Source organism: Urtica dioica, chromosome 4 (assembly GCF_054948205.1).
Source record: "Urtica dioica subsp. dioica isolate 48M chromosome 4, U.dioica_male_clone48M_v1_H2, whole genome shotgun sequence".
Classification (NCBI taxonomy): Eukaryota; Viridiplantae; Streptophyta; class Magnoliopsida; order Rosales; family Urticaceae; genus Urtica; species Urtica dioica.
This window is the reverse complement of record NC_142759.1, coordinates 18,652,473-18,676,601: the sequence shown is the minus strand read 5'-3', so window position 1 is coordinate 18,676,601 and position 24,129 is coordinate 18,652,473. Positions and strand designations below refer to the sequence as shown.

At 35.4% G+C, this 24,129-nt stretch overlaps 3 protein-coding genes across 3 annotated transcripts; 1 reads left to right on the top strand and 2 right to left on the bottom strand.

Annotated features, from left to right (window-relative positions):
- Positions 1-464: 464 nt before the first annotated feature.
- On the bottom strand, positions 465-1,635 carry LOC149400993 (uncharacterized). Its single transcript, XM_089610570.1, has 2 exons — positions 894-1,635; positions 465-664 (listed from the first exon to the last, which is right to left on the bottom strand). Exons 1-2 carry the CDS (start codon positions 1,633-1,635, stop codon positions 465-467), a joined length of 942 nt encoding a protein of 313 aa, XP_089466696.1.
- A 6,328-nt stretch (positions 1,636-7,963) lies between these two features.
- KT1 (K+ transporter 1) lies at positions 7,964-14,681 on the top strand. The gene is made up of 11 exons (XM_089611925.1): positions 7,964-8,224; positions 8,866-9,231; positions 9,428-9,485; positions 9,722-10,039; positions 10,208-10,453; positions 10,548-10,646; positions 10,736-10,768; positions 10,857-11,042; positions 11,136-11,333; positions 11,425-11,500; positions 13,462-14,681. Exons 1-11 carry the CDS (start codon positions 8,031-8,033, stop codon positions 14,325-14,327), a joined length of 2,640 nt encoding a protein of 879 aa, XP_089468051.1. The 5' UTR covers positions 7,964-8,030; the 3' UTR covers positions 14,328-14,681.
- An 888-nt stretch (positions 14,682-15,569) lies between these two features.
- LOC149400991 (uncharacterized) lies at positions 15,570-16,765 on the bottom strand. Its single transcript, XM_089611926.1, has 2 exons — positions 16,455-16,765; positions 15,570-16,088 (listed from the first exon to the last, which is right to left on the bottom strand). Exons 1-2 carry the CDS (start codon positions 16,741-16,743, stop codon positions 15,823-15,825), a joined length of 555 nt encoding a protein of 184 aa, XP_089468052.1. The 5' UTR covers positions 16,744-16,765; the 3' UTR covers positions 15,570-15,822.
- Positions 16,766-24,129: the final 7,364 nt, after the last annotated feature.

Genomic DNA, 24,129 nt, shown 5'->3' with positions numbered 1-24,129 from the left:
CTGAACAATATAAGAAAAATATATGAAAATCTACAAATCGATGATCCTAAAAATATATTCCAACAAAGCCAAATCGATGATCCTAGTTGTATTATCATAGAATCAATTAAAAAAAGCTAATTCAAACCTGTAGAAGAAATAGGAAACGCAAATCCAAGGAAGAATCTAGAAATCGCTGCCGTGAGATGCAAATCGCCTATTCTCTTCTCGTGCCGTGCTCTGGAAGAAAAAATCGCCGTGAAATTGATCGGAGGAACGAAATGAGGAAGAGAGTCAGTTAAAACAGTTTAAATGAAGGGTAATTTTGGAAGAATGAAAAATATGGGCTATTTGCCTAAATAAATAGATAGTTGGGCTATAATTTAAAAGCCACCTCTATAAGAAGGCTAATTGTTTACAAATCTCTTAAAATAAAGTAAAAAAAACTACAACACAACAAATAAAAGTAACTTTAACACAAATAATTATGACTCGGAATTAGAATACTCTTCCCACAAGTGCTCAATCAATGCATTCCGAAGTGCGATGTGTGCATCTTTATCTCTTATTTGTCTATAACGATTAACGAATTGCTCAAATCTTGTGCCATCATCCCCCACCATTTCAACATTCGCTGGTGGTGTTTCTCTCGCAACTTCTATTGGAGCACTAAGATCTCGTTCATCTTCAATTATCATGTTATGGATAATTATGCATGCAGTCATTATATCTTGTAAGACGTCTTTTCTCCAAAATCGTGTCGGTCCCGCAACAATTTCAAATCGTTGTTGGAGAACCCCGAATGCACGTTCTACGTCTTTTCTGCACGTTTCTTGCTTCATTGCAAAATACTTTTTTTTTGCCACGTGACTCTCGGATAGTTTGCACGATGGTTGACCATTTTGGATATATACTATCAGCCAAATAGTAACCCATATTATACTCTATTCCTTGTATGACATAATGGGCAGGAGGAGCGATGCCTTGAGTGAGATTGGAAAATAAATGGGAAGAATCTAGTACATTGATATCATTATTGCTCCCTGGCATACCAAAATAAACATGCCATATCCAAAGATCATAATCTGCTACAGCTTCAAGTATAATAGTAGGCTTTCCACTGCGACCCGTGTATTGGCCGGCCCATCCAGTGGGATAATTTTTCCATTTCCAGTGCATACAATCTAAACTTCCTAACATTCCTGGAAAACCACGTTGTTGACCAACATGCAGAAGTCTAGCAATATCATTGGTTGTTGGTGATCTTAAATATTGCTCAAAAAATACCTCAACGATTGCCCGACAAAACTTCTTCATGCTTTCAATCGCCGTTGACTCTCCTATTTTGACGTACTCGTCTGTGGCATCTGCCGGAACACCGTATGCCAGCATCCAAAATGCAGCTGTTATCTTTTGAAGGGGTGACAAACCAAGTTTTCCGGCGCGATCCACCCGTTGCTCGAAGTAGTTGTCATGACCTTGAACAACATCCTTTATGCGGAGGAATAATGAGCGAGACATCCGATATCTCCGATGGAACATGGCTTCATCATACATCGGGGTTTCTGAAAAGTAATCATTGAATAGTCGACGATCTGCACTCACTCGATCACGGTTGATGAAAGCACGTCCTGGCACTGAGCCTCCCGCTCTCATGTCTACTTGGCTGGAATGTTGACGGATAAGCTCTGTAATCAAGATATTGTTATTGATGATAGCACGAGTTATGGCCTCCTCCTCTTCATCCAAACTAGTAATGAAATCGTCATCCGAGCTTGAAGAAGACGAGGACAAATTAGTATTAATTTTGGGAGATAAAATGAGAGAATGTGTATTATATTCAGAATAGAATGAGTGTGTGTATTAAAACTCATTATAGAATTGGTATTTTATGGAGAAAAAGTTAATGATAGAGGGAATCTTGTAAGTGAGTAGTCAAATCGCGGAAGAAGGAGTTGAGAAACGTGAGAATCTTGTAAGTGAGTAGTCAAATCGCGTCAGAATGAGTTGAGAAACGTGAGAATCTTGTAAGTGAGTAGTCAAATCGCGTCACAAGGAGTTGAGAAACGTGAGAATCTTGTAAGTGAGTAGTCAAATCGCGGAAGAAGGAGTTGAGAAACGTGAGAATCTTGTAAGTGAGTAGTTAAATCGCGTCAGAACGAGTTGAGAAACGTGAGAATCTTGTAAGTGAGTAGTCAAATTGTGGAAGAAGGAGTTGAGAAACGTGAGAATCTTGTAAGTGAGTAGTCAAATCGCGTCAGAACGAGTTGAGAAACGTGAGAATCTTGCTATAAATATTGCCTTCATAAGTTGTGATTTCACCACATTACTCACCTTACTAAAAAAATGTCTAGAGCTTCTAATTACTCTCGAGATGAAGATAAACTCCTTTGTATGGTTTACATGGAGATTTCGCAAGATCCAATCATCGGTATATACCAATCATCCGATCAGTTTTGGACTCGTGTTGCAGAAGCTTACAACAATGGCAAAAGTCCGGATTCAGAGATGCGTTCGACGCGATCAATCCAGTGCCGTATTCAAGTGATTGAGAAAGCTACAAGGAAGTTGCATGCATGCATTCGACAAATTGAGAATAGACACCCAAGTGGTGCTTCAACTGAAGATATTGTGAGTATTATAGTTTATTGTTTTCTCACGGTTAGATTTTTACTTAACCATTGTTTTATCAACTTTCAGATGGATCAAGCTAAAGTATTGCTTTCACAAGATGAAAAATTCAAGAAATGTTGGAAGTTTGATCATGTGTGGAACATTATTAAGAATTTTGAAAAATTCAAGATGGAGCCTCAAGTGCAAGACAAACATCTCTAGGTTCATCTTGCCCACAAGAGTCAGAAAATCCAACTCCTGAATCTGCTAGACATCCATCTCCTCCTAAGCGGCCGATTGGGGTGAAGAAAGCCAAATTAAAAAAAAAATTGGATGATGGAATAATGTCTAGAATTAGTGGTATTGAGGAAGGAAATAAAGAACTTCTTGAGCAATTGAAGAAGACAAGTGTTATCAGGCAACACCACTTGGAATTGAAAGAAATCAAGGAAGAAAAAAAATATTGTTCCGAGATTTAAGTTCAATACCATATCCACAGTTTCGGGCATATGTTCAAGCCGAACAAGCGAAAATTATGCAAAAGAGGCTTGAACAACAACAATCTCATGCACCACCTCCGACTTCTGATTCATATTCTCAATATTTTATCGGTCTCGGGGGATCCGGCACCAATCTTCCAGAATATTAGTTTATCTATTGTAATTTTATTTTGTAATTTTATTTTGTTGTATTGTGTTTTTTTAATGTCTTTTGAGTTTTCTTGTTGATTGTCTTCCAAATTGCTAATGTAATTGTGTTTGATATTAGTTTATTATGACCGTTTTAATATTATAATTTTCTTGCAATGTGCAAATATCATTGTTGTATTTTAAAATATTGTTGTCTTTCAAATTATGCAAAATAATAAATTTTATATAAATTAAATAATTTTAGGGATAAATATTAAATAATTATATGAAATTTGGGCATTTGAGCAATTTTTAAAACTTTAAACAAAAAAAATAAAGCAGTTAACAGTGCAGCGCTACAAATAGCGATGCACTGTTGTCAAAATACATCCCACGCTATTATAGCGTGGGGAATGAAGCTCAAGTGGAGCGCTTGCGCCAAAAATAAGCAGCGCATAGCGCTCCAGTGTGCTCTAAGTAATTCCTCTATTTTGGGTGGATCAGTTAACTAATTATTATTATTATTATTATTATTATTATTATTTACAAGGCAAGAATTCTCTTATTTTCCGAATATAAAATCAATGGTTTATTAGAAATAAAATCACTCCATATTTTGGTCAATAATTTCAACAGGACTATATAAATTAAATAATAGATACGCTATAATATTTATGTTAAAAAAAAGACAATTAATTTTTGTGCTGATTTGTAAATTAAAGGAGAGCGTTACTGAAAAGTGGTATTTCTTCAAAAGCTTAAACGTCAAGCAGAATATAATACAAATTATAATCAGATGATTACACTTTGACTAAACATTTAGATACCACCGGCACGGCAGGTTATAAATAACATGGCACGTTAATCTTTTGGGTGTTACTTAGCACCCGTTTGGTCGGTGATACTTCTTGCCTTTTTCCGGTCTCTCCCATGATCAATAATACATTGGGATCCCATGACTATAGATATATATTTTTCTCTCTTATGAATTATTATTTGTCTATTTCAATACATAATATAGAAAGATAGAAATTCATTTTTTTTTAGAAATTAGTTTGTAATAGATTTTTTTACAACAAAATTCAAATTTCAATTATAAATGTTCAAAATTTGTTTTACATTATATATAGAAGAATTTGTTGCAATTAATCAATTTTCTAACTTCTTTTAAGATTCTAACCAAAGTTTCATTTTATTAAAAAAAAAAAAAAAATAACCCACCAGGTCGAAGTAAATTAAAGGGCACTGTAATTTAATAGCCAACAAAAATATTCATGTTTTGAAAATAGCCAAAGTGTGCAAACTTTTGAAAAAATAGCCAAACAGCCTATGTGTCGTAAGTGATAACTAATAAAAATTACTTTTATGACATTAACTTTTTAAATTCGTCACTTTCTCACTCCTGGTTTTGAATTCGTCAATTTCTCTCTCCTACTTTCTTTCCTACATTCTTTTTTCTTCATAAAAACTTCAAAAATCCATATCTATTTCATATGAACTCGAACTTGAGTGATTCAAATCCTACGGATTCGTGACGCCGAAATCTTCAAAAATAGATCCATTGTGTTTGATGAAAAATCATGTTTGATGCATCATGTTTACGTGTGTTTGTAATGAATTTTCCAGAAATATTCAATAAATTTCCATTTATTTCCAGATGATTTTCGAAAATTTTAAGTATTTCCATATCGAATGCAGTATCGTGATTTTTTTACATCTATGACATTGAAAATTATTTTTCATCCAACACAATGGGTCTATTTTTGAAGATCTCGGATTTGTAATCACTCAATTTCGAGTTCATATGAGATAGATATGGATTTTTGAAGTTTGGATGAAAAAAAAATGTTTAAAAAATAGTAGGAGAGAGAAAGTGATGAATTCAAAATCAAAAGAGAGAGAAAGTGATGAATGTAGAAAAAAAACACTAAATTGATTTAAGGACACTTTTGAAATTTTAACTCATTACTCCAACTGACACCTCATACATTTGGTTATTTTCCAATAACTTTCTAAATGTTGGCTAAATCCCAAACGTTAAGATTAAGATGGCTTATTAGTTACGAATTTCTAAATTAAATTAACAGTAACAATTAATTTAATATACTTAGGCCAGACTGAAGTAAATTAAATGAACTAAAACAATTAATTTAATTTACTTTAGCATTGTGGGCTATTTTCTTAATAAAGAAAACTTTAGCTACTTTTTAAAAGAAGGGTGAGCGATTGGGCTACTTGCTTAATTGTCCCAATATATATATATATATATATATATATATATATATATATATATATATATTAATTAGCTCAATGCTTTTTTGATAAATAATAAGTATAACATCCGAGAGTACAAACATCGAAGATCTCCGAAAATGAATGAGACATGAAGACAATATTGACTCAAAACTAGAATTAGATGAAAGCATATCGTGTGAGAACTTCCGACAAACGGAAGATAGACTATACTAATTTTAGAACAACTTATTAACTCTTAAAAAAAACTCTTAAAGATAAATGAATGAACAAAAGTGTTAAAAGATCACCAATCATGGAGAGAAAAACGTTTGAGTGTTTGCACTGCCAAAAGACCAACAAAAAGCTCGAAGTAAATTCTCGATAGATGATTAATTCATCTACGAAACAGAAAAAAATACCATAGTATAGTGGACAAGAAATAAAATTTGAAAACTAAATGTAAAAAATAACTAAGTTAGCCAAGACCCCAAACACAATTTCAAGAAATAAAAGTTATAGATCTTAAAACTAAACATCCTCACTAAAAAAAAAACCGACGATAAGAAACAACGACAAATACCACAAACACATGTGGGTCGCGGTGGAACGGGCAACGAATTCGAAGGATGCAAGGGGAATAGATGACCGCGACGATACCATTGAGAGAGTTAGATGTAGAGACGTCGATGAGATTATATTCGAGAGAGTAACCACCCAAACACTGCTTCAAGTGTTTGACCACGCAAGGCTCGGGCATCGGCGGCGACGAAGAAACGTTAAAAAAAAAAAAAAAAATTGGGGTAGGAGACTCAGGATCTATCGTTGAAACAAAGATCCGTTGTTAGATGAAAGAGTCAGAATTCAGCGATAATGGTGTTAGGTACTCTAATAGCGATTGTGTAGAGTATATGTTTAATTAAAATCTGTTGCGTCTTCTTTTGATTTTTGTTTAAATTGTTTTGTATGTGTTTAATTAAAATATGTTGCCCTTCTTTTAATTTCTGTTTAAATTGTTTTGTATGCTTGGCAATTTTATTTCTTGAAGCACACGTTGCAATACTTGATCCCAACAATATGTTCCTCCAAAGGGACCTCGGTGAGAGACCAGATGATGAACCACCCACATCTTATTTCACAACTCCCATGCATGACTAACGCAGTGATCAATAGCTAGACTTGGCAACCAATAAGTAGCCATGACTAGTGTGTCAACTTTCTAACCACAAATTAAACAAATGAATTCAAACATTTACAAATCCAAATTGAATTTGAGTTGAATGCTGTAATAAAATGGATTTACACTACAGTACTCTTAATAAAGAATTTATAATACTCACAAGCAATTAGACTCCGCAAAAAAAAAAAAAAAATCACGGCACTTAAAAAGTATTTTAATGCACTTGATGACTACAAACACTTACAAAAATCACTCGTTTTAGTAAATTACATTTTTTCTTCTTCAAACATATCACAACATGCGATTAATTATAAGGTGACGTAGTTAAATAGTCAATTTAAAGTTTTGAATTTGTAAAATAAATAAAATTTGTCTTAATTTAGTGAAATAGCCAAAATCTTCAGTAATCTAATTTTAAAAAAAAATTGACCCCAAAATTAATTTTTTTTAAAGTGATAAATTGCTTATAATAATTGTAATTTTTTTTTTTAATTTTGGCTGTAAAAAATTTTTGAAAATGTAAATTTGGCTATTTTGCTGAAATGTTGAAACTTTGACTATTTTGCTAATCAATAAGTTTCAAGTGGCTATTTTGTACAATTTTTTCATAATTATATTGATATAAAAAGAATCAACCACTTCACTTAAAATTCCATTAAAAATACCTCTATTAATTCCAAAATGATGGCAATTACATTTTCTTTTTGTTCTTTAATTATGAAATAGTATTCAATAACGCATGCTCAAACTTCTTTTAAAAAAAATTGGAATTGATTTATAAATCTTGCGCTTTAGGTCAAATAACAACAACTTCTATAATTAATTATATATATAACGACAACTTCTATAATTAATTATATATATATATATATATATATATATATATATATATATATATATATATATAAACATATGTGATGTAAAGGTAAACAATGATATTTTTTCCTTAGTTACGCTTAATCTCAAATCTAAATAAAGTAACAAATAAAATAAAAGCCTACTAATAAAAAGTAATTAAATCAGAAGATCCCCACAGAATCTAATAAAATCATCAAACGCGTAATTAACTCGTTCTTCGTAGACGGCTTACCCCTCTCACCCAAACACACCATTTCACGTTGCATGTATACAAAACCCCGAGGGTAAAATAGTAAAAACGGAAAGTGAAAAAAAAACCTCCCATCTCTCTCCAACTCGCTGTCGCGTTTTCATGCTATGTATATACACATGTATAATATATGCTATTTTATTGTAAATAATTATACAAACCTTGGACTTGAAACTCCATTCTTCTATATAAAGAGCCACGATATATTACGAAGCTCTCCGAAAAACACTCTCTCTCTCGCACACACACAAAACTATATATATAAAAGAAAAGTAATCTCTCGAAAACAATGGCGATGAATAGCCTAAACAACAATATAGGAGTGTTTAGGATGTGCGGCCAAGAACAGCTTGAACAGCTTTCCAGAGATGGAAGCCAATACAGTCTTACAACGGGAATTTTGCCTTCTCTCGGAGCCAGAACAAGCAATCGCAGAGTCAAGCTCAGAAAATATGTCGTCTCTCCTTATGATCGCCGTTACAGGTTCGTTTTCCGATTTCGATTTTTTTTCCTTCTCATTGGGATTCGAAATATATTACATAATGAAAGGACTTGTTCTGAGCAAGAGAAATTCGTTCAAAACCTTTTTGATCTTCTGATTAAAAATTAAAAATTCAAGTAATCGTGGGACTTCGTTTCCTTTTTCTTTTTCCTCTTTCTCTTTTGGGCCTTCAATTTTTTTTTTTCCTCTCTTTTTCTCTTCTTGTATTTCTGTCAAGTTTCTGCTTTCCCTTTCATCTGAAAAATCGTCAAGATTTTTTTGGGAAAGAAAGAAAAATAAAATTCCCTGTATAGACGTTCTTTTCTTCTTTTTTTTTTTTTTTTTTTTTTTTGAGGGATATAGACGTTCTTTTCTTGGCACCGTATCTTTCTTCTTGATTCCGTAATTTTCCGCCCAACTCCACCAAAAAAAAAAAAAAAAAACTTTTTTTTATATATAATTAAATTTCCCATACATTCAGTTTCCCTTCCATGTGTTTGAATTAATACTCTCATGTCACAACAACAGTGCAATTTGAAAAACAAAAAGGTCAACGAAACTCTCTCTCTCTCTCTCTCTCTCTCTGTGTATACCAATTTATTGAGTAATAAATAAACAAAAAATGAAATAATATTGATATCAGGGCATGGGAAACATACCTAGTGATTCTGGTGATATACACGGCGTGGGTATCGCCGTTTGAGTTCGGATTCTTGAAGAAGCCCGAGGGACCACTGGCCATAACCGACAATGTGGTCAACGGGTTCTTCTTCATCGACATCGTGCTCACATTCTTCGTGGCTTTCCTTGATCGAACAACTTACCTTCTCGTCGACGAGCCCAAGCTCATCGCATGGAAGTACGCCAAGTCATGGCTCGCCTTCGACGTCATTTCCACTATTCCGTCAGAGCTCGCCGTTAAGATCACACCGTCACCGTTTCAGTCCTACGGACTCTTCAATATGCTCCGCCTATGGCGTCTACGCCGTGTCAGCGCTCTCTTTTCACGGTAAGGTTTGTCTCATATCAGCCAAAGTACTCAACCATCAAAAAAAGTTAAAAACTTTATCAAGTATCACATGTCTCTTGTTATGTTGCATTATTTTCTTTAAACTATGACAAGTAGTAACAAGATTTTTTTTTCATTTTTTTTTTATTGCTGGTAAATTTTACTCTCTCTCTCTCTCTCTTGAATTACTCACCAGATTGGAGAAGGACAGGCATTACAACTACTTCTGGGTTCGCTGCGCAAAGCTCGTTTGTGTTAGTATTTTTAAACTCTCTTTAATGCTTTATTTAATTTTATTGATAAGAGTGTAGACATGTGAAATTTGACATTAGTCAAATTTGCATAATGTGTCAACTACTGGGAAACCATGTCCAAGAGTACCTAAAGTTTTTCATTTTCGTATAACTTTTCCACTATCACAAGAGAAACAGTTGTTAAAAAAAATGTGGTTAATTATATAGCTAATTTATTTTTTATTTTATTTTTTCAGGTGACTCTATTTGCTGTGCACAGCGCGGCGTGCTTTTACTACCTTCTGGCGGCTCGAAACAGGGACCTGAAGAACACGTGGATCGGGTCTTCGAACGAGAACTTTCTGGAAGAGTCGATATGGATCCGGTACGTGACGTCCATGTACTGGTCCATCACGACCCTCACCACCGTCGGATACGGAGACCTTCATCCGGTCAACATCGGAGAGATGATCTTCGACATCTTCTACATGCTCTTCAACCTCGGACTCACCGCTTACTTGATCGGTAACATGACCAACTTGGTCGTCCACGGCACCAGCCGAACCAGAAGATTCGTGAGTCTCCATATCTCTTTTTCTTTTGTTTCAGTCTCAAATGCGAGAGCTACGTTCATTTTGCTGCTGCAAATTTCACCTGTGTTCAGAGCAGTTGTGAAATACCTAGAATGCCCGGACGTCAAAACATTTATATGGTTTTTGTTTTTGTTTGTTTGTTGTTGTTAGAGGGATACGATACAAGCAGCGTCGAGTTTTGCTCAGAGGAACCAGCTTCCGCCGAGGCTTCAAGACCAAATGTTGGCTCATTTGTGTCTCAAGTTCAGGACCGACTCCGAGGGACTCCAACAACAAGAGACCCTCGATTCGCTCCCAAAAGCGATCCGTTCCAGCATTTCTCACTACCTTTTTTACTCTCTCGTCGACAAGGTCTACTTGTTCCGAGGTGTCTCTAATGACTTGCTTTTTCAGCTCGTAAGTAGTTAATTCATCCCCACTTGTTTTTAGGTTTGTTTTTGGTTTCTTTCATATTTTTTTCTCCCGTAACAGAGTCTTAATAATATTATAGGTGTCAGAGATGAAAGCTGAGTACTTTCCTCCGAAAGAGGACGTGATTTTACAGAACGAAGCCCCCACGGATTTCTACATACTCGTCACTGGCTCAGCGGTAATAAAACTGTTTAGTCTTTTTTAAGTACTAATCAAGCTTGATCTGGTGTAATTTAACCCATGTTTTCTGATTCTTTTGTTTTTCAGGATCTAGTTATGCTCAGGAATGGAGTTGAGCAGGCGAGTGATCTAACAAAGCCTTTTTTTTACTATACTAATCTGCTTTCCTCGCTAATGACGAGCCTAACATTTTTTTTACTGGTTTCAGGTTGTAGGAGAGATAAAATCCGGTGACTTGTGTGGTGAAATCGGCGTGCTTTGTTATAGGCCTCAACTTTTTACCGTCCGGACGAAACGGCTGAGTCAGCTGCTTCGTTTGAACCGAACCGCGTTCCTGAATATCGTCCAAGCTAACGTTGGAGACGGGACCATAATCATGAATAATCTCCTTCAGGTTTGTTAATTTGACTTCATATCAAATTTACACCCGTTTCTATTCATTGATTAATTAATTTAAATTTTGGTGATTTTTTATTGCTCGTGGCAGCATTTGAAGGACCTGAAAGACTACCCGATAATGGAGGGGGTTTTGATGGAAACGGAGAACATGTTGGCTCGGGGGCGAATGGACTTGCCTCTTAGCCTCTGCTTCGCTGCTCTCCGCGGAGACGATTTGCTCTTGAATCAATTGCTCAAGAGGAATCTCGACCCCAACGAATCCGATAACAATGGAAGGACTGCTTTGGTATGTGTCTTTTTTTTCGTCTTCGGAAAATTCAAATTAGGAATGTCTACCATTAATTAATTTCTAATTATTTTTTTGGTTAATTATTTAGCACATAGCAGCTGCTAAAGGAAGTGAGAACTGTGTTCTTCTACTACTGGATTATTCTGCAGATCCTAATTCCAGAGGTAATTTTTTTTTATCTAGTATATTCCATGCTTCATTTTGATAGGAAAAGTCTCACTCTAACTCTTTGTGAGAATAGGGAATAAAATAATCATATGGTCATCGTTATAGTCCTGTTCAAATTAAAAAACAAAAAATGGCCTCTAGTTGAAAATAAAATGCTGACTTCTGTGAGTGGTTTCATGGTCTTTGTCTCACATTTACATGGCCTTGATTTGGTCACCCTCACCAAACCATAAATGAACCTCCAATATTGAAATACCTAAAAATAGTAAATTAATCATAACATTTGCAAAGATAATGTAATTATAAGATTGACCAGTTAAAACACTACGTGGGTGTATTTTTGTCAACGCTCTGCCTAATAATGTGTAGAAACCTAATAAAACTAACAAATTTTGCATTATTTTTATTTTTATTTTTATGGTGTCTCATACAATGAATAGCGTTGAAAGTATTTGTAGTATTTATATACTCAATAATGATGATATACAGTTAGGGGTCGTTTGGTTTAGTTTTCTAAACTCATTTTCTGTTTTTAAATTCTGTTTTCTGATTCTAATTTTTAAATTTAAAAAACAGATTTAGAATTACGTTTCAGAATATTTTAAATGTTGTTTGATTATGTTTTTCATTCAATTGTATAGAGATAAAATAGAAAACAACTTTTCATTGTTTTTTGTTTTCTAAACAAATTTCAAAGAAAACAGAAACATGATTCTAAATCTGTTTTCTGAATTTATAACCAAACAGTTTTTCTAAAACTGTTTTCTAGAATTTAGAATCAGAAAACAGAAAACAGAGATAGAAAACATAACCAAACGGGGCCTTAGTTTGTACGTGGGAATAGTTGTAGCCACATCCCATGAAGATCCAACTACAAGATCATTTTGGTTATATTTTATAGAATTTTTTTCAATTTCGCTGTCCAAAAGATTCAACAAAAAGTCAAAATTTATATAATCTTTATTTTAAAAAAGGTTACTTTCTTAATATAGGTCTAAAACGACCCTTTATTTTCTTACCCTTTTTTTTTCTCTTTAGGGGTCATTCTTGTTATATGCCTTTTTTAAATTTCTTCAAACACAAGCAAAAAAAGAAAAGTCCTTGTCTGCTTAATTTTTTCCCCTTTAGTGACCGACCATATGTCATTTCTAATTCTGAATCATATAAGAAATTCAGGTGGCAATAAAATCGGATCCGAGACAATCTTTATTCGTGTTCCCTTATTCTATAAGTTAAAAGAGCAATCATGCATGTGCAATCATCCACGTCCTGATAATATAACAAATATTTTCTTTTACAAAAATGTTTGACTACTTGTCGATAATGCAGCTCTTCTAGTTAAGTAAACTAAATGAATTATTTAAACAAACAAAAAAAAAAGCATGAAATAGTATGTCATCTGTAATCAAAGCTCTTTCTATGGGCGTTAACATTAATGTGTCACCATAAACAGAAAGAAAAAAAAAAGGAACACCGATGATGTAGCACTTGTTAATAATTTTCTATTTAAAACCAGAAACTTGTTGCTGTAAGTTTATTATTCTTTTTAAAATAACAAAATTTTATTCCAATTTGTTGATTGTAGTTTAGTACGGGGGTTGACTTCATAAGAACTATTCTCCACTTAGATTCATCATATATATATATATATATATATATATATATATATATATATATATCTATCTATCTATATATATATGGCTTTCTGGCATACATACTCCTTCAACTATTGTGTAGTTGACAGTTTGGTCTATAAATTAGTTTTAATATGTTGACAACGTAAAGACACGTATGTAGAAACGAAATCTGACTCTAAAAATACAAAATTGTTCGGTTTATTTTGTTAAATTAACAAGATATATAGGTTTGTTGACGAGATCTCTTTCCTGCAATAATTGAACTCTTAAATGCGCATCGGAATAATAAGTGAAGGCTCTTCTGACTTTATTGTTTGCAGACTCGGAGGGCAACGTGCCGTTGTGGGAGGCGATACAGAACGGGCACGAGCCCGTGGCGAAGCTGCTGAAGGATAACGGGGCGGAGCTGAACGCGGGGGACGTGGGAAGCTTTGCGTGCGCTGCAGCGGAGAAGAACGACCTCGCGCTCCTCAAGGACATCGTGAGGTACGGCGGCCACGTCACCGACGCCAAGCCCAACGGCGAGACCGCCCTCCACCTGGCGGTCTCCGAGGACAACCCCGAGGTCGTGCGCTACCTCCTCCGGCAGGGCGCCGACATGGACCGCCCCGACATCCACGGGTGGACCCCGCGCGCCCTCGCCGACCAGCAGGGCCACGAGGACATCAAGTCCATCTTCCGCTCCCACGACCCCCCCGCGGGCCCCGCCAGGCCGCTCCACTCCGTGGTCTCCGTCCCCGAGCGGGCCATGGTCCCCGCCGTGCGGACCGTCCTCGGGCGCTTCACGAGCGAGCCCGCCATCGTCCCCGCGGGGCCCGCCGACGGAAACGACGCCTCCGTGGGTCGGAGCAACCGCCCGAGGAGGAGGACCAACAATTTCCACAACTCGCTGTTCGGGATCATGTCCGTGGCTCACACGGGAGACAAGGACGTGTTTTCTCTGGCGACCGCCGCGGAGGACAAGAGCGGGTCGGTTAGGGTTACGATTAGTTGTCCTCAGAAGGGGGAGTTTAAGGGGAAGCTCGTGCTTCTTCCGGGGAGGTTCGAGGATTTGGTTGACTTGGGGGTCAAGAAATTCGGGTTGGCGGGGTTGAAGAAGGTGGCGAATAAGGAAGGGGCCGAGATTGATAATGTAGAGGTTATTAGAGACGGTGATCATCTTGTCTTTGTGGGCATTGATGAGTGAGTTAATGAAGAAAAGTGGTTGAGGGTGGGAGTTTTTTTTTTCGTTTCCTTGTACCACAAGCCGTGTCTAATAAAATGAAGAAAGAAATACTAACCGTTATTGATATTTTTTTTTGGGGGGGTATTTCCTTTTCTTATTGTGGGAAGGGAAGGGGTGTGAGATTGATGAATGAATTCTGCTCAAGGGAATGTGACTGATACGAGGCAGGGGAGATCAACAACAGGTTAGGAAGATTTTTTTTTATTTTATTTTGTGTAATTTCAATGTCGAAGCAAAAAACTGTATATAGAATGATACTAAAAAAGCCAACAATACTGAGAAAGATTGTATTTAGTTGGCGAGAATCAATGAAGTTCAACCTCGTTTCAGTTTACAATGACCATATTCTTTTATTACACTTGATAAATAAAAAATAAAAATAAAAACAAAAAACTTTTTCCAAGTATTGGCTTCTATTTCTATTTTGCTTTCCACCACTGGAGAAAGTGGAAGACATCAAGCTTAACATGTCTTTTATTTTTTTGGGTTAAATCCAAGAATTATCCTCTCAATATTAAAGATTATTGGCTGAGATGGGTTAGGAACCAATCAGAGAAACAGACTTCAGTTTATTAGCTCTATGAAGATAGTGACCGTTGGAATATATTGGGTAGCTTAGGATTTAATCTATTTGTATACAGAAATGCTTTACAGCACGACTCAGTACTTTGAACTATCCACTCAAGTGTTGACACGTGGACAAATTTGTCCACGTGTCAACACTTGAGTAGATAGTTCAAAGTAGTGAGTTGTGCCAAATAGCATTGCACCTTTAAGAGCATGAGAAGTAATTAATCTTTTAAACACGAAGGGAAACACTTTGAGTGAATTTAGTAATAAAGAGACCACCAAGGCTAGAGCAAATCACATTGATCAAACAAGAACAAGGATAAACTGTGTGCTCTATTTTCCTCTACATTCGATTTGGTTGATTGGATCAGTGTTACTTGGAAATCAAGAAATCAAGTGGTTGTACTATTAGGTCCATTAGCTATTGTTCTTGAGAAGTGACCCGATTTGGCACATTCCTCGAAAGAAATTTCTATGGGTCTTATAAAATATTCTGGCGAATGAGCGAGTCTTATTCCTCTTTCAGGACAACAAATCCAGAAATCTTCCATTACTTGGTGAATATATAAGCAACTCATAATAGAAAGAAACAAAAAAGTAATCTTTTTTTAATAACTTGTTATAACAATCTCGACTAAAAAATACAACAACAAAAAAGACGTGTATTTCAAAATAAAATACAAACAACGATTTGTCACAGGTGGTGACAAGCCGAAAAGACACAAACCTTATATTGAATCACGCATGTAAATCTCCAAAACAAATCCAAACACCGTACAGAAACTAGTTTAATCAAACAAAATTTAGTTGAGTAGTTCTCTTCATTCTCCAATTATAAATTAATTGGAAAATTGACCACTACGATTGATGAAGCACCTCGCTGAAGTCAAGTACGCCAAGGGCGAATAATAGGCATGACCGAGAACTTCATGAGTCCGACTTTGCAGTGGAAACCGTTGCTTTCGCCGCAAGCAAAGTAGTAGGGCTGCCATTTGTCTAGCACGAACTCGAAACCCTCTCCCACGCCTTGCGTTGCGTTTGCCAGTCGTACGGCCTTTTTCAAATCGCAGTTCACAAAGCTTTTGTAGTCCGGAAGTCGGTATACGCTATGGGGGTGTGAGTCTTTCCCGACTGGAGGGTCGTACTTGAAAACTGTGCCACAAAATCGATCAAAAGTATTTAGAAAAAGAGCTAATTTTTTTTTTTTGCACTATTAATCAGTTTTGAGAATATTAACGAATCTTGTGAATTAATGTATCAAAATAAAGTAATTTTTAAACATATTTTGTCTAACTTTGTATTTTATTGATACATCAACGCCCGTAACATATTTCGAAATATTTTATTTCCTCGAATGTGTAAATTTGTTCGTTGAAAAAAAAAATGGCGACATCGGGAACCAAATGAAATATAAGGATCGATCAGTGTCAGCTACTCGAATTTGAATAAAAAAGGGTCATATGTAACAAATCTTATAAGATAATTTTTAATTAAAATGATAATGATGTAGAGTCTTACCTAGGATGTCATTAAGGTAAAACGGGCCATGATTGCAAGCCCAATTAGCGTAGCTGAAGTTGAAGCGCCAGTGTTGCGAATCGCCGACGATGATTTTGTTGGGAGTTGGAGTTTGAGCCGTGTTGTTCAAGTGGTGATTATGGGACCACCAACCCCAACCACGGTGTCTGAGACGCCAGTCCGTGTAATTGAACCCAAATCGCCAATCCCGATTCGCTACACAGCTTGCGAACATCGAAGCTAACAACAACACAGCCAAAGAAGTGGCCATACTTCTACTACGAGCCATAGTTACTCACACAATTGATTATTAGACAGATTTTCTTTTTTAAGTGACTAGTAATGTTTATGAGAAGTAGTAGTAGTAGTAGTGGTGTTGGAAGAGAATGAGAGTAAATGGGTTCTTATAGGCAAGTTTGGAAGTGGAATATCATGTTCATTATCAATGCAAAATGGCCAAAAAATTGACTATCTTGTCCAAATTGGGGTGGTGTAACGTAGTGTAATAAAAGAGACCGAGTATATGTTGTTGAATTCAAATCTACCCAAAGTCAATATTTAGATCTCCTTCAAAAGTCGATCATGCTGATTTATCATTCGTTTCATATACTGTTGATATTATTTTATTGTTTGTTTATTACCCTTAATCTAACATTTGTGCAGTGCTGCCTAGTTATTGTTGTGTAATATCAGACATATAAGATAGAAATTAAGAGTCTTATATAACGAAAACTGCCATCTATATAACGAAAACTGATTAGTTATTTCTCCATTTAATTCGCTTTTTATTTGAAGTAATGGTGTGCCGGAAAAAGATTAATTAAGGGCAAATATACCGAAACTTTTCGTAATATAAAATCATAAGCTTTATATATGGCACTGAAATATATTAAGCGGGATGAGTTAGAGAAAATAACATAGGGTAAACTAAAAATAACATTCACTTTTTTTTCAACTCGTACACAATAGTAATACAAAATAATTAGTCAAACAAGCTACCGAAAGTCTAAGAATTGCTAGATAGTCAATCTTTTGTAAATTTTTTTTTGTAAATAGCCACCTCAACTTATTTACGGCATTAAAAAAAAACAAAAATACCAAAAACATTCCCGTTTATTTTGGGTTTTTTCGTCTTTTTGAGTGTCGTAAATAAGTTGAGATAGCTATTTACAGAAAATTTACAAAAAAGTTGACTATTATACAAAACTCTATAAATTAAATGGTTATATAGCTAGAAGATCTATAATAATAACCTCATATTTTCTTCTAAACAATAATACTCATTTTTTAATCTTACAAATTTTTATCCTCATTTTTATAAATTTATGCAACAATAGGTTGACAGCCTTTTTTTTCATCAATCAAATAAGATACCATGCATCAATTAGCACTGAGCAGTTCCACTTTTTTAATGCCAAGAGTTGAAAACTTAAGCATACATAAGGTTGTCAAAAGAGGGAGTTGAAAACACGTAAAAAATCATATTAAATGTGAGCCATTAGAAAAATGTGTATTAACTGAATTGTGAAAAGCCCCGAAGATTAAGTGGGAAATAAACAGAAAAGCACACACAACATAAAGGGTGTGCTCTCCTTCTTCGTTCGTTCTTACTGTATTAATAATGAGCCAAACAGATTACATATACATTACGTGGTTTTGACGTCTATTTAGAATTGTCAATTGGACTATAGTCCGACCTTTCTCTTTAGGATTTTGGGCGGCCTTGGCCTTTCTTGGAAAAAGATCAGACTAAATAAAACCCGTGGAAAAGGTATGGACTGGGAACAAGGTAAATCTTTTTTCGTTTGGTCTTTTTTGAAGCACAGACTCAGACCCGGTCCTTGACCTAAAGATTGAAGGCTTAGTCTCGGATTGGTCCTAAAAACTTATTCTTTAGGACCGTTCCGGAGCCGAATAAAAGCTTTAAATTGGATTCAGGTCTGAACCTAAGCTCGCGCCGACCTTTATTATACCTTTCCCGCTATATAAAACAACATTTCCTAATATTTTCTTTTTAAGTGTAATGTGGCTTGGTTGAGCAGACCAACTCATTCGATGTCAGAGTTTTCAAGTAGTTAGACTCCATTTCCAACCCATAAAGTGCGAGTAAAAGTGAAAATATAACTAAAAAAAAAAATCAAAAAATTAAGTTGTGCTTAGAAGTTATGGAAATTAAGGGAAAAGTATAGAGAGTTTTGGCCCCTGTTTGATTAACTTTTCTATTTTTGTTTTCTGTTTTCTGATTCTAAATTCTAGAAAACAGTGTTTTAGAAAAACTGTTTGGTTATAAATTCAGAAAACAGATTTAGAATCATGTTTCTGTTTTCTTTGAAATTTGTTTAGAAAACAGAAAACAATGAAAAGTTGTTTTCTGTTTTATCTCTATACAATTGAATGGAAAACATAATCAAACAACATTTAAAATATTCTGAAACGTAATTCTAAATCTGTTTTTTAAATTTAAAAATTAGAATCAGAAAACAGAATTTAAAAACAGAAAACGAATTTAGAAAACTAAACCAAACGGCCCCTTGGTTTCGTTTAGATTGTACTAGTGTTAGCGTGTTCATCAAGGTTTAATTTCTTTTTATTATTACGTCAAGTAGTCAAACTTTTATTTCTTTTTGTCTCTTGCCTATTTGGCTTTGCGTTTATTGTTTAAATACTCTGTTTGAGTTTGTTTTAAAACTCAATCAATCAATACAATTTGTCTTTTCTTTCTCTTCTTCTTCTCCGCTCTCGTGTTATCTTCTGGATTATGGTATCATAGCCAAACTCATTCTCGATGTTGGGCCACTCGTTTCTACAAACTTCACGTTCCAGTTGTGTGCCCTAGCATCTTGCAGTGCGAGCAGAACGGCTTGTCTTTCTTGTTATTGAACTTCCTTTGCGTGTATCATCTTTGACCGCCATCGCCATGGATGTATTGGTTTCGTTGGATCCAATTTCATCGCTCACCGATCGCTGTTTTTCCTCTTGAGCGACGAGAGCAAAAACCTTGTTGATCGTAGGAAAATGATCCATCAGAAGGACTTGGCCTCTCGTCTACTTGTAGTATTCGTTCAATCCCATGAGAAATGCCATCACTTATTATTCTTGAAAGAACTCTTCCGATTCCTTTTGACCTCCACACTTGCAATCGCAGGAGCACGATGGACGGAAATCGATTAGTTGTTCCCAAATTGCCTTCAGTTTGGTGAAGTACGTCGGAATCACAGCTTGATCTTGAGTGAGATTGGCTAATTCTCGTCGGAGTTGGAAGATTCTTGGGGGATTCGTTTGTTGAAATTGTTCCTTTAGGTCATTCCATACGAGCTCGGCATAATCACTTAAAAAAATGGAAGAGGCAATTTCTTTGGAGACTGAGCTTAAGATCTAAGAAATTACCATTTTGTTGTTGTTGCGATTCCACTCCTATGTGAGCTGTACGTCCGTTTTAGGCAACCTTTGGATCGATCCATGATGAACTCTCTCTGTTCTTTACTGCGATCACCATTTCCATCTATCGGCTCCACGTCGGATAGTTGTCGTCGTTGAGAGTCTGAGACACCAGAATTGCACCTGGATTGTCAGAATGGTGGATGTGATAAGGATTATGTGGATCATCGATGATTGATTTTCGCGAATCTCCTCCTAAGCTTGTGTCTCCAACAACAAAGACTTCTGATTTCTTTCCTTTTATTGATGACATCGAATCGAAGAAGAGAAGCAAGAGATTTACTCAGAAACCGGAATCAGAGGATTACGAATTGGAATCTTTGACCTAGTTGATCATGTTGCTCATGCGCGGATTTAGAGCTATGATACCATATTAAAGTATCATCGGGTTCTATCTTAAAACCATTTGGCAATAGGAGGAGTAACCCATGACCTTTATAAAGACCATAAAGGATACATTTTCAGTTAATGTGGGACTTTCTCATTATGCATGCAACCAAAAATCCTTTTTCTTGACTTGAAACCTTTGTTCAACTCTTTTATCAAATTACCTTATCACTCCACTATTCTAGTTTATCATTATAGTGAAATTATGATCAGTTAATCTTTCATATTGAAAAATGTTTTGTTTGCACCAACCTTCAAATTCAACTTAATCTCTATCAGTATTCTTTGACAAAAGATTAATTAGTCAATGTTACATTCACATATGATTTTTGTGTGATTCAGGACAATCGTTCTTTGAAGATGATCGGCAGGGCTAGTATACAAGAAGGACTGTACTCGTTGAGGAATGAAGGCTGCATAAATTTTGTCTGTATAAACGATTAAATTACTGAAAAATGTTTTAGATTTCGTTCTAGCAATAAGAATGAACCATGTTGCATTTGTCCTTTGGCAAAACTACATAGGCTTCCATTCATTGCACATAATAACCTAAGTGATAATCTTTTGGATTTAATACATTGAGATGTCTATGGCCCTTTTCATTTGACTTCCTATAATGGCTAAAGATTTTTTCTAACCTTATTGGATTATTCTTCACATTTTATTTTGGATTTTCTTGATGAAACACAAATCAGATGTGCATCAAATCATTCCACACTTTATAGATATTATAGAAAATTAATTGTCTAAGAATATCCAGGCTTTTAGATACGAAAATGCAAAAAAAATTGGTCTTTGCAAAATTATTTTCTAAGAAAAAAAGTCTATGCCAATTCTACTGCATTGAAATACCAAAACAAAATTTTATGGTGGAACAAAAACATTAGCATATTCTTAATGTCGCTAGAGCTTTATTCTTTCAATCTAAAATTCCCTTAAAGTATTGGTCAAAGTGTGTATTGACAGCTACTTTTCTCATTAATCGGACACCTGCTTCTAGTCTTCATAACTGATCTCCTTATGCCATCCTCACACAAAGAGATTTTGATTATAGTTATCTCATAAAATTTGGCTGTTTATCCTATGTTTCAACTCTAAGGGCACATAGAAACAAGTTTCAACCGTATGCTCAAATATGTGTCTTCATCGGAATACTTCCTGGGGTAAAAGGTTACAAATTCCTAGATTTAGACACTTATGAAGTCTTTCTATATCGAGATGTGATGTTCCATGAGACTATATATCTTTTTTTTCATACTATCAATGGTGCTAACTTTCATGTTGATGATTTTTCTAATTTCACTACCAGAAATATGGGATACAACTACAGTTTTTTTTTATTTTTTAACTCCAGTTTAGCCTTTTAATGGAGTCTTTGAATACAGACTACGGTCACCTTTTTTTAGGTCTATATTAGACTCCAGTCGAATATAAAGCTGTAGATAATGATCTATTTTTCTCTACAACTAATATAAAAAAGTAGTGGTAATACTCAAAAAATTAAAAATGATCAAAATTTCATCATTTTTAAACGGAGGGAAATTTCCCACAAAATTTTGGCACATTTACACTACAGTCAAAAGTAAAAAAGAAGTTGTAATACTTAAAATATAAAAAATTAACAAAATTTTACTATTTGAGTGTGGGTGGGAAATTTCCCACAAAAAATTTGTTTGAGCGGTAGATGAAAATGGATGAAATTGACTATGTATAATTCTTTTTTTTGAAACGCAAATTGACTATGTATAAGAAAATACACTTTCTCTCTTTCATCTTGTATATCTCATCTTTCTCTATGTTTGAAACACCATCCTCGTCTCTATATCTCCGTACTTGTTCTTCTCCTTCTTCATCGCCGTGAAACCCCACTAAGATTTCATTTGGGCGGTAGATGAAAGTTGACCGAAATAGACTATCTCATCTTCGTATATCACAATCTCTCTTTCTGTCTCTTCTCTCATCGTATAATACTAGCCCTAGTTTATCACATCCGACCTCCCCCCTCTCAAATACCCCACTCACTCCATTAAATCTTAACCTAGAAATACAAAGATCTCCAAATTTGCCATCGAATCTTCAAATCAACATAAACCCTAGATTTTAGGACTGATTCTCTTAGTCTCGTTGCTTCTCCGAGGAAACTCCGGCGCCGCGCTTCTTCTTTCCCGTCGCTACACTCTCTATCGCTCGAGACATTTTTTTCTGAAAGATTCAAACCTAATTTCTTTCCTCTCGCTACTTCTTCACAGAAGTCCATCCCCGACTCACGGAGGTAAGCTTATCGCATTCTCGCACTTCTTCTTCTCTCTCACTTCTATAATCTCGTTTCAAATTCACTGTTCCGTCGAAATCCAATTTGATTTGTCACCAATTTTGCATTCTCTGCTTTAGTCTTTGAAGAAATCCGAATTTGAATATTAGGTTTTGCGGCGAGCAAGATAGATGGATCGGACCCACTTGCCATTTTGAGAGGGTCTCGAGGCTCAGGGTCTAGTATGTCAGGCTATGGCGTTGTTGATATGTCAGGCTATGGCGTCGAAGATTCTTGGCCAGCCTTAACGCTGCGATTGGATCACCTCTGGTAAATTCCCAACTTCATTTTTATGCCTTAACGCTACACCGGCCACTCAGACAAATTATGCTGCTCAGAGCTCTCAGTCAGGATTTGTTCCTAAAGTCTCTCAGCAAACTTCAATGTTTGTTCCACAGCCACCGGCACATCATCTGCCTAAGGTATTTCGGCTTTATTCTGTCCTGTAGGGTATTTTATCCCTGTACAAGTTAAAAAGATCTGCATATTTGTGCTACCATTATTCTGATATTTCAGTTTTGTAATTTGGTTTTGTACTTTGTTGTCATCCTTTCCAATTTCAAGAAAAAGATGCTGCCATGTTTCTTGTTTTCACTCACAGAATGTTGTAGATATCATGTAATAAGAAACGACATTGTGAATTATATTAGTAAAGCTAAAGCACATGTGTAAATATATAGCTGTGTTAGGTGTTTTTTCATTCTTTATATACATAATAAATTTATGCTGCTTTGGATCGATAATTTAGGCTTTAATTAAAATATGGCGGAAATAAGATTTGTTTGTGCATCTCATTAGTTATAGTAAATCACAGAATTGTCACATCCAGGACGTTCACACCGAAAATGGTACAAACCTCTCTCTCTCTCTCTCTCTATATATATATATATATATATATATATGTATATATGTATACATGGTTATTTAATGATGAATTTGTGTGATTATATTGAAGAAATGGACTGAGTTTATTCCATGTATGCGTACAGTTATGGCTTGTCAATCCGTTGCAAACATCGTCAAATCGTCTCTCGGTCCCGTTGGCCTCGACAAGGTATTTAATGTTTTTGAGTGTTGAAAGGTATGAAAAAAGAACAGATCTATATGAGATGGCTAGTAGAAATTTATTTTGGTAGTAGAGTTATTTTGGTAGTAGAACTTCGAAGGATGTATTTGTAAGTTATTTTGATCAGCATCTAAATCGTTACCAAGTACATTTGTTTTATATCTGGATTTGTTTATTTGACTTTAATCGCACTGAATAATCATTATTTATACTATCTGCCCTTTTGATGCTTTTTAGTTCCACTAAACATGAGATTATGCCATACGCCATCGGGCAATTCTCGCTCAGATACTGTTCTCTTGTATAGTACTATGCGATGTATCTATTCTGATTTTAATTTTGCTCTATAGAACTTTCTCTCCGTCTGGCTGATTTCGGTGTCCTGCATCGTAATGAAGCAAATGGCAATGGTGCCCCAAAGCCGGCAAAGTCAACACAAACTTCTTCAAACCCCGAAAAGGCTGTAAGTTTTG